General features: G+C 39.2%; 1 protein-coding gene across 1 annotated transcript in view; it reads right to left on the bottom strand.

Moving 5' to 3' along the window:
- Positions 1-1,120: 1,120 nt before the first annotated feature.
- The window catches only part of ttll5 (tubulin tyrosine ligase-like family, member 5), a 45,504-nt gene continuing 32,324 nt past the window's right edge, over positions 1,121-14,300 (bottom strand). The window contains exons 27-29 of the mRNA XM_037695371.1: positions 8,758-8,936; positions 5,741-5,951; positions 1,121-1,313 (exon numbers count right to left, since the gene is read on the bottom strand). Coding sequence (XP_037551299.1) covers positions 1,121-1,313; positions 5,741-5,951; positions 8,758-8,936 — 583 coding nt within the window. The remainder of the gene's footprint in view (positions 1,314-5,740; positions 5,952-8,757; positions 8,937-14,300) is intronic.

Genomic DNA, 14,300 nt, shown 5'->3' with positions numbered 1-14,300 from the left:
TTTATTTTTTTTACTTTTGTTTTCACTTTACATCACATTTTCTAAGGATAACTCACCAGTTATGTTATTCCCAAAGTATATTCACAATATTTTGAGGCAATATTTGTTGCAAGAGTAATATTTTGCTAAAAAAAAAATAAAAAAAATTTGATATTAAATTAATGAAATCAGCAATTCTTAAAGGAATCATCTTACTCACCTCACATTACATACCAAATGTGACCTTCAAGTGCTCAGAGTGTTACTCTCAGCTACTACCACCCAAATTTTTAGATACATATCTGTAAAACTGACAGAGTTGTATTAGCTGTAGTGTTGCCATACATTTAGTTGGTCATTTTTTTACAAGTGAGAATACTGTGTTGCACAAAGTCTTCTAGTTTAAAGAGACCAGCTTTCCTGTCTGGCTGCATTTTAAACGCATGTAAAAACGAAATTTTACAGTCACGACGGTATAAAAAGACATGACCGAGTGAGCCACTTATTTTAGACAGGAAGATTGTGAACCCAGACATTTAGTGGCGTTCCAGATGGGATGTAGAATGCATTTGGACCCTTGACATACTGACAGCGTGCCAGGACCGACAATGACAAAGCAGTAAAAGATACCGCTTAACAGAGATGTGCAGATTTATTATTCACTTCATCACAGGCTAACTTCAGTGAGTTATAACATGCAATAATGCATTCTTGGATGCTATGACAAGCTCTTTTCACCGACACCAAATTGAAGATGTTTTTCTGAATCCATGCAGTTATTTTTAGAACAATATTGTTCCTTTTTGTATAAGGCGCCTGATGATATGAAGTGCAGAGTTATTAGTGCTTTTTAGCTCAACTCTTTAGATAACAAGACTTTGTCTATAGTTTCCAATTCTTTTGTTAACAGTATAAAATAAACACGTAAACTATACACATATACAACAATCTGGAAGTCATTGTACTCCGTTTTTATTTTAGACAGCACCTCTATTTAGCTAACTCAACCATATGAATTGGGTTTTTAGCAGAAGTTTGGAAACTACAGATTACTGTTAATTTGAATAATGTGCAAGTGAACAAGGAGGAGCTGGATAAAATTATCCAGCAGTGTTTATCAGCCCTCCATGAGGAATGTCCACTACGCCTGGCTGTAATCACTGGCACTGGTGTAGAGAGGCATAACTTCCCTTCTGCCTGAGGACTGTAGCACAGTACAAAGCATCTGCAAAACTGCAACATCAAACCCACCTGTTTTACCGCAGATGGCCTCGCACACCACCTGCTTGCCACTTGACATGGATCCACTGGCTGAACTCTCTGAGGACATCTGCCTGTTAATCAGACACAGAGTGAGGGGTAAGCGAGGACTGAAAATGATTATTTTCTGAGCGGCTTGCGCAGGGAAAAACTTATTTTTAAAATACCACGTTCACCTCTGCGGTCCAACAGATGCTCTATGTGGAGATAAACATTTCAAATAGCACAAAAGAAAAGCTGTTTCTGATAGCGCATGATTGTCTGAGCTTGTGTGCGTGCACAATGTCCGATGATCCGTAAAGATGGAGCCAAATTTCAATGCCATAATTTTTGGACTATTGAGCGCACCTGAATATAAGCCACACCCGCAAAATTTAAAAAGAAAATAACAATTTTACATAAATAGGCCACACTTGTCTATAAGCCGAGGGTGTTCACGTAGGCCTGTCGCAATTTTTTTTTCATTTACCCTTTATTTATACAGGTAGTCTCATTGAGTCACGAGAACTCATTTTCAAGAGAGACCTGTTTTTCTGGGAGCAGATGGTGGGGGTTAAGGGCCTTGCTCAGGGGCCCAGAGTGGGGCAAATGAGGGTGGAGGCAGGTGTGGGTGTTTCACCGTTACCACCCACATTTTGATGTTGTCGGTACCAGGAGTTGAACAATTAATCACATGATAAATGAAAATTACCAACATAATTTTCATTTATCGGCTTCATCGTTTCTTCGTGTCTCTCTCTTTCTACTGAAGACACTGGATGACAAAAGACTCAACTCCCGTGCTCTTCACTGACACCTCCCTTTCTCTTTAAAATCTGTTTTAACTGTTCAAAATTGCGTTGTTGGATCGTTTAAAAAAAGTTAAACTGACAAGCTAAGCTATGAACTAAGCAAACGGGCCGACCTCGGGGAAAAAAACTCCGTCTTGTCGAAGCTCCAAAATTCACGGTTGAAACCCGTGCTTTCGTGTAAAAAGTTGTTTTTCTCTGCAAAAAGAAGCTGAGAACTTGTTTATTGATTTTATATTAAACGTTTTGTGTGAAAAATGCCAAGCTAAAGAGCTCAAACCACACCAAGCGTCCACCAGTTTCAGAACCAAAAAACAGGAATGAGAGACAGCCCATGTCACGTCAAGGGGCCTCCCTCCCATTTTTCTTAAAGAGACGCGCTGCTTGCTCCCTCACTAGCCATCCTTTGGTTCAAATGGTCTTATAATACCATCCAGTGGTCAAAAAAGGTACTACATACAAAAATTAACCAAGATTTCTTCTTAAATTTGACATTTACTAATTATTGTCAAATTTCAAACAATATTATCGTTTATCGCAATAATTTCGGAGACAATTAATCACCCAACAACATTTGTTATCGTGACAGGCCTATGTTCACGTTGTAAAATGAGATACTTGCACAGAAAGATTTTTTAAAACTCTTAATTAAATGCATAATGGTAATACACACAAATACAGTAAATGTTTTTTTCTGAACAGTGCCTGTAACACGGCTGGTTAAAAAAAATTCAGTAGTCTACCAGTCATTGATCGCTACTGCCCAAGAGAGACGTGTATTGGTCAGCTACGTGAGCGCATGGGTGTGACAAAGCTAAATGTTTTGGTGGCAAGAAGCTCGTTAGCCCATCCAAAAAAAAAAAAACATAAATTAGCCACAGCATTGTATAAGCTGTGGCGTTCAAAGCATGTGAAAAAAGTAGCAGCTTATAGTCCAGAAATTACGGTAGTTTCTCTTTGTGTGCAGTCAGAGGGGGCTAAATGTTTACTGGGTGCCTCTTGAGAGCAAGGAGGAGATACATTCCTGATCCTTGTCCTGGGTGATGTGATGATCACACTGGCAGGAATCCTCTGTTGATTACTGACCGCTGAGGTTACAGATAGAAGTGGAGCAATCAAGTAAATAATCATATTAGCTGACTGGCAAATACTGTGATATACTTACCTCAGTGTGTGTAATAAATAGGTCTGGAAATTATATACAAGGGATTAAACAGCTCCTTTCAAGTAATCAGACAGAGTATACAGTGTTTTCCCAAAGAGCACCATTATGAGAACTACTGAAGCATAGAGCATGAGCAGGCACGTCTGTAACCCTATGCATTAAATCTGTTAAGCATTTTTTAGGGGGAACAATAAATAAAGCTTAGCTGGCATTAACTTCTCGCCCCATAACAGCAGCTTGCCAAAGGAGCATTAATAAGGTAATCAGGGTACACACTGCCTCCTTGTAAGGGGCTGCACAGTTGTTCTTTCATACCATTACACAACCACAAATAGAACTGGCCCTCTTTAAGAGTGGCATACCTCCACAGGAAGCAGCCCCTTTCATATCGAGAGGGCGGGGGACTTGACCTCAGGTTCTTCACATCACTTTCTTTGTCAACAGACTCTCACTCTGTCACTCCACAAGTCCGATAGCAGCCAGAAACACTGCAGGTGGGAGCTGATTCTGAACCTGCACTATGTACAGATGACACATGAGCCCAAAGCTGAAAAATTCACACAGATCTGAAGTTCTTGTGCAAACAGAACTCATGTGAAGTTTCACTTTTTGTGCAGGCCAGTAGCAAGGAGGACGTCCTAATGCAATTCAGATATGACCAAAGGGGATAAAGTTTAACCATAAACACACGTTTGGCAGCGTCTGTGTGTATACAGTATTCCACGAAAATAACTACTGTTGTGGCTGATTAATAGGGAGTGAAAGCAGCAGTGAGGCTGACATTAATGGCACTACTGTAATTGTCACCCTATTAGTAATGCCACACGACAGCCTGGGTTTCCGTAGTTACAGCTGCGACTAACCCAAACCTCGCAAACAAAATACCAAACAGCCTCATTTATTTGTGTTACAAATTGCTCCTTTCAAAACCTTCACTGAAGTCATACCACTTTGAGCTCTTGCAGCCCCTCGAGTTGGCAGCTGTGGTATGTTGATAGAGCAAAGAGAGTCCTGCCCTGCTGAGTACGATACCAACAAGCACACTTGCTTTAATCGAGTGTGCACCGCGTTATTTGAGCTTAAAATTGAAGGCGCAAAGTGAAGAGACGTTCCAAAACTCTGCACTGCTGCTCCTTAAAATTAATATTTATAAGTTATTTGTGCAAATTACCTAATAAAAGTTGTACAATTTAGGCAAAACTTAAATTGACAACCCTCTTTAGGGATTTTTATGTTAAAACTGCCAGTATTAAAAGATCAGCAGCAGTGCACTACTTTGGAAAATTCCTTGCCAATTCTGGGGATGGTTTAAAAGATGGAAAGTGTTCAGAGGGTCGGATAACCTTGAACTCTTTGAATAATCTAGCAGTGATTCTATTCTAGGTTTGAGGGAATTAACCCTAGACAGGGGTACATTTCAAAGGTGCTTCAATAACAAAAGTATTAAGTTGCACCTGAAAAAAGCACACTGGAAATATGTGGAAGCAACTTATTATTTCCATTTTCTGGAAACAATCATTTTCTCTTACTGGACCGAGTTCACTCCTCTTTGTCATTCTTTCTTTTTTCCTCGTCTCTTTCTTCTTGCTTTTCATTGTTTCCATCAGCGCATTTTTTGGTCCCGAAGCTTCCGTTTTTCCCACACTCTCCCCTGTCACACTGGTCGACCGCAAAAATGCAGGACAGAGCAGAGTGTGAGGGGGCTCTGGAATTCCACATGCAGAAGGTAAACACAGAAACTGCCAGGAAGACTCACACACATACAGACACACACACAGGAGCAAACATGACACCTAGCCGGCTCACTATTCTATGCAACTCTTACGCTACCGTCTTCTTAACTCTTTGCTGACCAGGAACAGTTTGTTTGTTAAACGTAACGCGTCAGCAGAGCAGCGCGGTGTCATCAGACCTGCAAACGTTGCAGTGAATAAATGAAGTTACAAAGAAAAATGCACCGCCAAGAGTTTTTGGACAATTTGTTTTAAATTTCTTTCCAAATTTTAAAAGCCCTTCGCCAACCATAACAGCGCACTTTAAACATTCAGTCTTGATCATAAAGGCTCTGTGTTGTGTAATTTGGACGGATGTTGCGAGTATTACAGTCGTAAAATAAGTGAGGGAATTAGCTGGCAGTTGAGCCCAGTTTCAACCCGTTCCATTTTTTTTTTTCCTTCTGTACTCTTCACCTTATCTCCAAACCAAACAGGATTTAAATGGAACCCGGAGTCCAGGCCCTTCCACTGAACCACGTTCTGTTTACGGTTCAGGCAGAAATCAGGCCTGTGATGAGGTTGTTTACTGAACAGGCAGATACAACCCGCAGCCAAAAGACTGGGAGCAGTCCACTACACACATATTCAAACTCTCATTAGCATTAGCCGTGTCCTCTTGAACTCGTCGATCTCATGAACCATGTCTCCTTCCACAATCTGGGCCAATGAAAGCCACTCCACTGCACTTAATGTGTTATAAATTACACAGGGAGTTTTTTTTAATTTACAGGCAACTGTAGAAATAAATAATTCACCTGCAACAATGGACTTACTTGATTAGACGCTTTGTTGTTGTCCTGATGAATCTTTCACGTGTGCCGATGGGTGGCTTTGGAACAAGACCTGGACCAACGCAGGTCTGGATGCGGCTGTGACTGGGCCAAGCATGAAAGCTGGATGGAGGGCTGCAGGCCTTTGTTGTAGAAACCTGGATGTGTGGAGCACTTGTTTGATTTGAAACCTGTGCCTGAAAATAAATAAAAGCTATTATTAATAAACTACAACAACAAATGGCACCTAAAGCCGCCTAAAGGAAGAATGTAGTCCAACTTTTAGGGAAAGCAGAGACAGTCAGATCAATAAAAAAAAAGCTACAATTGATAAATATCTCTTGTCAATCGTTATGTCATCTCAGAAGGACAATTTTACTGAAGTCATATAAAAACACAATTAAAATAAAAAGGCGGTGCTCATTGTCCGTTTGCCAGAACATAAAGCAAAAAACTACCACTGGGAGTTTCATCAAACATGATGGAGAGGTAGAGCATCCACCCATGCCAGCAGCGTACTCTTTAAGACAAAATAAATCCAACCACTCCAAAAGAGGGCATTGGGCGTGTGATCACATTTTGGAATTTGTTAGTCATGGAAAACTTTGTGTCCCATGTTTATTAAGGTGAAATATCAAAGCGCTTGGCATGAATTAGTGCAGATTTTATTGAAATACCATCCACTATCAAAACAAGCTTAACATTTTTCCTTTTGTTGGCTGCACCAAAAATAACTTTCTTCACATTATTTATTTGTTTATTCAAAAGCTCTTCAAAGGCTCGAGATGGAGGATTACGCTGTTGTCTTTCTGACATAATATCTTAGACCACGTTTCACTTTGTCCATGCAACGTTGGGGAATGCTTGCATACATTCCTTCCAGATATCATGCCTATGCTATTTTCTGTGCTGCTTTATACGGCTATCTAACAACCTAATGGTTTTCCAGCTTCACAGCGTAGCTGCTCAAAGGGCCGACAGGGTGACAAGGAGTATCTGATGTAAGAAGTTCTATGTTGATAAATGAGAAGCTGGGTTTCCAAGATGCAAGGCCCATGGCCGCAATTCAGTTTGAGCGGGGCCAGGAAGGGCACCTTTCTTTGGCTGCCAGGTGGCCCGGGGCCAAGCCGGTGGAGGAGCCGTGCAGTCTGCACCCAGTAACTGGAACGTGGACTGGAGTGCCGGAACAGACCCTTGTCTCTTTCTCTCTCACTGCAGCACACACTTGCAAATATACAGCACTCAGAATCAATAGAGAACATTATTTTGCATCTTTGGTGGAGCCAAACTCATAAATAATTTACCATGAAGCCAAAGAAACAGAAATCCGACTTCTGGAGCACAAAGCACATCTAAATCAGAAATAACGTTTCTCTCCACTGCAAGTAAAGAATGAAGACAAGAGGAATTCCTGGATCAATTAAGATGTGAAGTACTCAACAAAAAGCTTTATTGAGCATGGACTTTGTTAAAACTCTTTATACATTTTTTTTCCCAGCATTTACCATATTCATGTTTCACCTTAAAATAACCATAATAAAATAAAATATGAAATGCACGTTTGTCTCTAAACTGTGTTGTGTACTTCGCTGTCCACAAGCAGTTTCTAAAAATGCAACTTTTTTAAAACTGTCAGAGAAGTTCCTGCATCCTAAAAGTTTCTTCCTCATGAGGGAGTTTTTCCTTTCCACTGTCGCCTTCATGCTTGCTCAAGATGAGAGTTCTGCGATGGAGTTAAACTCAAAGCAGTCTGCTCCTCAGATAAATAATGTTAAATTATAATTTTTACATATGAATGTTTCTGTTCAGTGCCCTGAGATGACTTCTGTTGCGACTTGGCGCTGTATAAATAAATGAAGTGAATTGAATTAATTTTGATGAAAAATGTCACAGCAAGAAAAGTTAGATCAGTCAGTCTGTGAGACCAAAAAGGAGAAGATGAAAAACTAAAAAAGAACCAAATAATCATTTTTATAAAGAGTAAATCTACCTGGCTAAGCTAAAAGACATATCACCTTGCATCATTTAAACTCAAACCAAGATGATTAAAAACAACGATGTGAAAGAAAACAGCATTAAAGACAAATAGGAAAAAAAAAAGTGCATCCATCCAGTTATTCCACGCCGTAAGCTGTCCAATGAAACTACCGTCTTCAGTTCTCTCAGTCTATCAAATGGCTTCCAGAACCTTCTGGAAAATGAATAAGTGCACAAATCCTGTCAAGATCCTCTTTTAAAGTAAAAGTACAAAAAGACAGAGATTTTTTTCTCTAAACATTAAAATAACTGTGCAAGATAAAATAGACCTTTCTACTTTTCTAACATGCTTTTAAAAACAGACACATATCATCAACCCATCCAGTCAAACATGACTTTGAAAGTTTTTGTTGCCTAACTTATTCTCTAATAGACCAAGACCTTTTAAGTAATCTCCTGAGCAACATTTTTAAATTACTCACCTTCCATTATGAGCCAAAAAGCTCATACCATGTAAACTTTGGTCATAAAGTCATGTTTGGCTCTCCAGGAATGAGCTTCTGTTGAGAAAGATATTGCCCCTGAATATCTTTTTGGTGAGTGGTTTGGAAAAATATTCCCAGAATTGCTCTGGAAATGCTAACATGAAAGCTTTCCTCTTGATGTGGGTGTATTTTATGCGTTTTTGGATGAAGCTGTCCTTAGGTAAGGAAATATTTTGCACAGACATGAGTTTTCCTGAGTTATAGTTCAACGGCTCTTTTCTTTCCTCCATGCGGTGCGTCTTTTAAAGAGAGAGATCAAACAAAAATAGAAGAAGCTGGACAGCAACTCTCTCTTCTGACTTTTTCCTAAACACTTTGGTCAGTAGTCAGAATATAATCCCAAAGGGGATCTGGAAAAACCAAATACCTAAAATGTTCCAACTTGAGGGTAAAAGCTGACCTCCAAACAAAACGGTCTAACAAAATGTGACCAAGAAAGTTTTATGGTAAAACAATGTTGTAAAGGAGACCAACAATATTGTTGCTGTTGATTTTTACACACCTGGTTTGGAAACTGAAGTAACTTTAGTTTCTGCTGTTGCAGCTGCTGAATAGCAAACTGAAGCTGGTAGCTGTGTTGAGCTGGCTCATCAGGTCGTATGGGGTTCAGGCCTTTCACCAGGCTGGAAGCAGTCTGCGTCCGCCCATCCACAAGAACTGCCTCGCCCTTCAGTGGTCTGTAAAGCAATCGATGACGAGTAGTGAGTTCAAAAGTGAAAGTAAAACACTGTTCAGGTGCAGGGATGGGATTGTTTCTGTCTGTTCGCAAGATTCTGAAAACTCTATAGAACTGATTTTGGGAATGAGTGGAAAACGGGGGGGAACGAATCAAGCTAATTATGTTGGGAATTATTGCCGGGATCTGGATCATTTTAAGTAAAACAGAAAAGGCATTTTCTAACAAGTTTGTTTGTTAACTATTAAAAATGACATATAAATTTGCAACAAAGTTTTAGCAGAGGTAGGGAAAGAAGCATTTTTGAAATTACTTACATCTGTAAAGGTGTACTCTTTATGAACAGAGCAACAGCAGAGTTGTTGCTGCATCTTTTCTTAATTTCACCCACCAAGCCATGAGATGTACCAGTAGCTAATAAATTTCCCCACTTTTTTTTCCACATGTAACGCAGCCAGTAAAAACTAAAACAAGGCAACAGGCGGCGTCCTAGCCAGCGGCTGCTAGGCCCACAGAAGCCTCAAATCAAAGTGTGCAAATCTGATTCAAAGCAGAGGGCAAGTCTGTGGCAAACACTGTCCGAAGCAAAAAACCTTCCCTCTTAGCCTCAACGCTCGCGGAGCGCCACGTTCCATTTACATCACAAAGCCACAACCTGAAAGGCAACCCTTTTGACGAGCTGCACAAGTTTGTAACTGGATTATCTGCCATTAGAGCTAAGCCTGTTTCAGTCTTTTCTCTCGCTCTCCCCTTTTTGCCTCCTGTTGAAGCAATGGGTTGACCAGCTCCCCTTCAGACATGGTTAAATTGAGTCTATGCGGAGTCTGGTCTGCTGCTGTATACATACACATCAGCCAAAAATAATGCAATAAAGAGTGCTTTTGGGAGCTGCAAGGAAGGATATAATACAAAGACAAAGAGAAAAAAGAAAGGGGTACATGTAAAGTTGAAGAAATGGGAGCCCAGGGGTCTTGGAAATTCTTCCCATTACATACAATAACATTTGTCTATTGGTCTACAGTTAAAGAAAACATAGCAGACCTAAAATCACAATAACTGCAATATTTTTAGGTTGTAACTATGACAAGCTCTAAAATTAGAATTCAATTAATCTTGAACAACAATACAACGTGTGATAATAATCTTGTACGGCTCAAGAGAAAAAATACTTCAGTCCTGTGCGGCCAAACAAAGACACAGGGGATCCTAAACTCATGTGAAAATGCAATCCGCCCATGCATTTCTCAGTTCACATAATTGCTAGTATATATTGCAAAAACAACTGGTGTGACCTAAGGCCATTTTTTTTTAACTACCAAGTAGAAAGGCTTGCCTGTGAACCTTACAAGACCAGAGAATCTACAGCATCAGGAGACAAAACAAGAACTTGTTCTTTGTTTACAGCAGTTATTATTTCCTCTTACTTGACTGCAGTTTGCACACTGGGCCTCAGGGACCCTCCGAGCTACGGTTTTATTAGCATGGGGTCTAAAGCAGTCCAACTGGAGTTAAGCGCATATGCTTTTCTTCAATAGAGTGTCATTGTAGAACCCCACGGAGTGGTCTTGTCAACACACCACCACACAAAAACCTACTACAGATTACTGGAAATCTTAAGACCAGGAGGAAGTGGTTTCTTCCAACACAGCAACGAATGAAATAAAAAGTTATGAAAGAGAAGAGCAGATTTACAGCTGAACTTCTCATTAACGCACACGTGTAGAGCTCCAACTATCTAGGACTCCCCTCCCAGCCGGACGTCTGCTCGTGGGTGTCAGCTTACGCCACGCTGAGCTCGTTGTCCTTTAATATGCTGATATAACTTACTGCTGAACAACAGAGCCGTGCGAGAGCACATGTGCAGCATCAATCTAACTCGGAGAGAATGTGGGAAAAAGAACCATTTGAAATGACATCATGCCAGAGTATCTTGAAGGCCTGCCTGGTTAGTGTAAACATCAGCCGCCTCAAGAGTGTCAGGGTATTTCCAGCCATTAATCAGTGTTTGTTTACAAAGCATGACTGCAACAACATGAAATAGGGCTGAACCATTCTTCAGATACAAATAAAATAATAGTATTTGAGGGGTTTTTCAGTGTAGCATTGCCAGGGGTGTTGACACTTTATTTAAATCAGGCGTGAGTAATGATAAATGTTAAAGATACCAATGGTCTGTAAAATCTGTGGCATTATCATTGACTTGAAGTTAAACATTTATACCCATTTATAAAACGTTTAACGCCCACATATCTGAATATTTTGTTAACTGAATCAGTCATTTGCCAATCAGAAAAAGCTGGTTAGATTAGGTTGAGAAACGTGCAGATTAAATGTGCAAATATTTGACAAAAATAGCTTCAAATTACATAATAAAGTTCAGTTAGAGGCTCTGATTGAATTTAGGGTGAAACTGGATTTTATCTGTGCTCGCTTAAATGTGTGAAAACAAAGTATCTCTTACAATGTGTAACAACAGATTAAGTCGACGATTTTTTTCCACATATTTCTTGGTCCGAATCCGTTCAGCTGTAAAAGCGTTTGGTTTTGTAAGAAAACCAAATCAAGTGACTGGAACTTCAGACGTTCTTACCTTAAAGATTCTCCTTCCTCTCATCGCATCTGGCTCCAATCAGAGCAAATAAAACCTTCTCTTCTTTTTAACGCAAAGAAAAAGAGACACCAGACCAATTTTGTAGGACTTTGATTCTCATCAAAAGAATGATTGTTTTTTAAGTTAAGTTTCTCTGATGAGTCGACTGGTTGGTTCAATAAATATACATTTACCAAATCCATTATCCATCAAGGAATATAAAACAAAAAAATATATATTCTATCAAAACATCCAAAAGTGTATATAAAGAATTATACTTCTCATTTTCAGAATCTGAATTAAATTTTAAAAAAAAAAGTTTATTGCCGTTGTATGAAAAGTGCTACAAAGTAGTTTTGTTCAGTGAAAAGAGAGCAATCTATCCTAGAAGACATTTTTCCAAAGCACAAACATAAAAAAAAAAAAATGAGGCACTAATAAAATTATCCAGAGCTGTGGCAAACATACAACCTATTATAAGAAAATATTTGAAAATTATTGTGGAGAGGTTACGCTAATCTCGATTTTCACCTGGCTAATGTGTAAAAACCCACTAAAACCAGTTATTACCACAGCTGGCTCCAGCAAACCAAAGTAATAAAAAGCACTTACTAACCGCGTTGTATAATATCGACTGTAAGTAAAACTTGGTTCTCTGAGTCCTCGCAGAAATAATTTTTAAGTGTACTACACTGACCTCTAAAAGTCCGACTCCCTGTCATCTGTGTAGTTTTTTTTTATTTTTTAATAAATACCTCACATCACTTCACAAGTGCTTTGAATAAAAATAAATCATAAAAGTACCAAGAATTCAAACACAGGAAGCGATCACTGTGTTAAGTGTGGGTGTATGAGGATATGCTGTATGGTTCTCAGCCTTCTGATTATCCACATGCACGAGTCAGAGTTCGGAGAGTGCTGATGCAGCATACCTGGTAGATCCCGGCTGCAGCACTTCAAAGAGGCGTGCTACTCTTTGAAACCCATCATACTTCACCCCTGTGGTTGCTAAAAGAGCCCGTGTGCTTAACAGTTTCAGTATGTTTGGCACAAACCGGGAGTCCAAGTGTAGGGGGAGGGGACGCAGGAAACTCAGTTTTAAGAAACAGAGTCGGGATGAAATCAAGACAATTTATCGTAATATCTTATTAAAGACGTTTGAACACAATGATGCCAAGCTGAGGCACAAGAGAGCTTTTTGTATTCCAGGCCAGTTTCCCTCTGGATTTTGGAATTGTTAACCTAAAATATGAAAAGCTGAAAGGTACACCCATACTAACATTTACTTTCTGATGAAAGAAGAACTAAAACAGCGGTTGAACTTAAAACCTCTATAAATCTGAAAAAAGGTGATCCATCAGAGCAGTGGGTCAATTGAAGTGTGATTTCTGTTTCCAGTGAAACACATAAAAATTAGATTAAACCATCTGTGAAATTATTAAGTCCATTAAAAATCTTTTCTTTGTTTGTGGGGGGAAAAAAAATACATTTAAAAAAAAAAGGGGGACCAGCCAGACATTCCTGGAATACTCTGACAGCTCGATGCATTTAGGGACTGGGCTGAAAAAACAGAGTCCGAGATCAGGGCCAAGCTGTTTGAGACATTACCAGTCACATATTAACAGGAGAAAAAAAAGAAATGAAATGAAAATTTAAAAAAATGCTCCAGACACAGCATTGCACTAAACTGACAAAAAGGGTGCTGGCACTCCAATTCTTTTCCAAAGACCAACAACCCTCGATCTAAACGTTTGTCAGGGATCATTAAACAGGCCTTTAGATTCTATTGAGTGTGACCGTATAGACTGCTATAGCTGTCTGGGGTGAAATACATTAAACAGAAAATTCTCAAATCAGATTTAAAACCTTAGCAGCTTTTTTCAAGCCTACACATAATTAATATCAAGAACAAGAATAACAGCATACGGCTCATTATATGCACGTCGACAAACTATTATACAACAATACAGCAATCTATAGCAAGGGTCCAAACAGAGAGACAGCGAGAAATGTAATTTAGATTCTTTGTATGTCTGCACATATGACGGAATTGACAATAAAGGAGACTTTGACTTTGAAACAAGTGAAGGACTTGTATAACATTTGACCTTGATTTGTGACCTTGGAGCTGGGGTGAAGAAAATTACACGTAGCTCTCCATCTGGTGATGATGCGCGTATGTATGAAGGTTAAATTATCATGAGCAGATCGGAAGTTATGGGCGGGAGAAGAGAAAATTTATGAACAGACGGAGACCGTCGACGGGCGGATAAAAAACAACTTTGTAAAATTCAACCCACTTTAAGCCGTGTCACAGATATGATGCATTAATGTTCAGAATAGGGAATGTATCATAGAGTTTTACTCAACATGTCAATTGACCGCAATCATGAATTCTAATAAAGGTTTAAAGAAACTAAGCTTCTTAAAGTGATTATACACAGTCCATGAAAGTGAAAACATAAGTTTTTTTAATTTCTTTTTGGAAAAGGGGAACTTCATAGCTGCCATTCATTGTGTATATTAACTTTTGTTCAAAGTTTGGTACTCAAAGTTGTAATATTTCTCCACTGAGGAGGGAATTTTTTATTTAAACTATTTAGAACATTTATGAATGACATTAAATCACAAGATAATATGTATAACTCCTGTGAATAGAATTTGTATATACAGTAGTCCCTCGTTTATCACGGGGGATCTGTACCCTGAAGCACCGCGATAAGTGAAAAACCGTGAAGTAGAGATAGCAATAAAAGTAGTAAGTAGTAGCTTATT

The sequence above is a fragment of the Nematolebias whitei genome, chromosome 21 (assembly GCF_014905685.2).
Source record: "Nematolebias whitei isolate Nwh7 chromosome 21, NemWhi1, whole genome shotgun sequence".
In the NCBI taxonomy this organism is placed as follows: Eukaryota; Metazoa; Chordata; class Actinopteri; order Cyprinodontiformes; family Rivulidae; genus Nematolebias; species Nematolebias whitei.
This window is presented reverse-complemented; position numbering and strand designations above follow the sequence as displayed.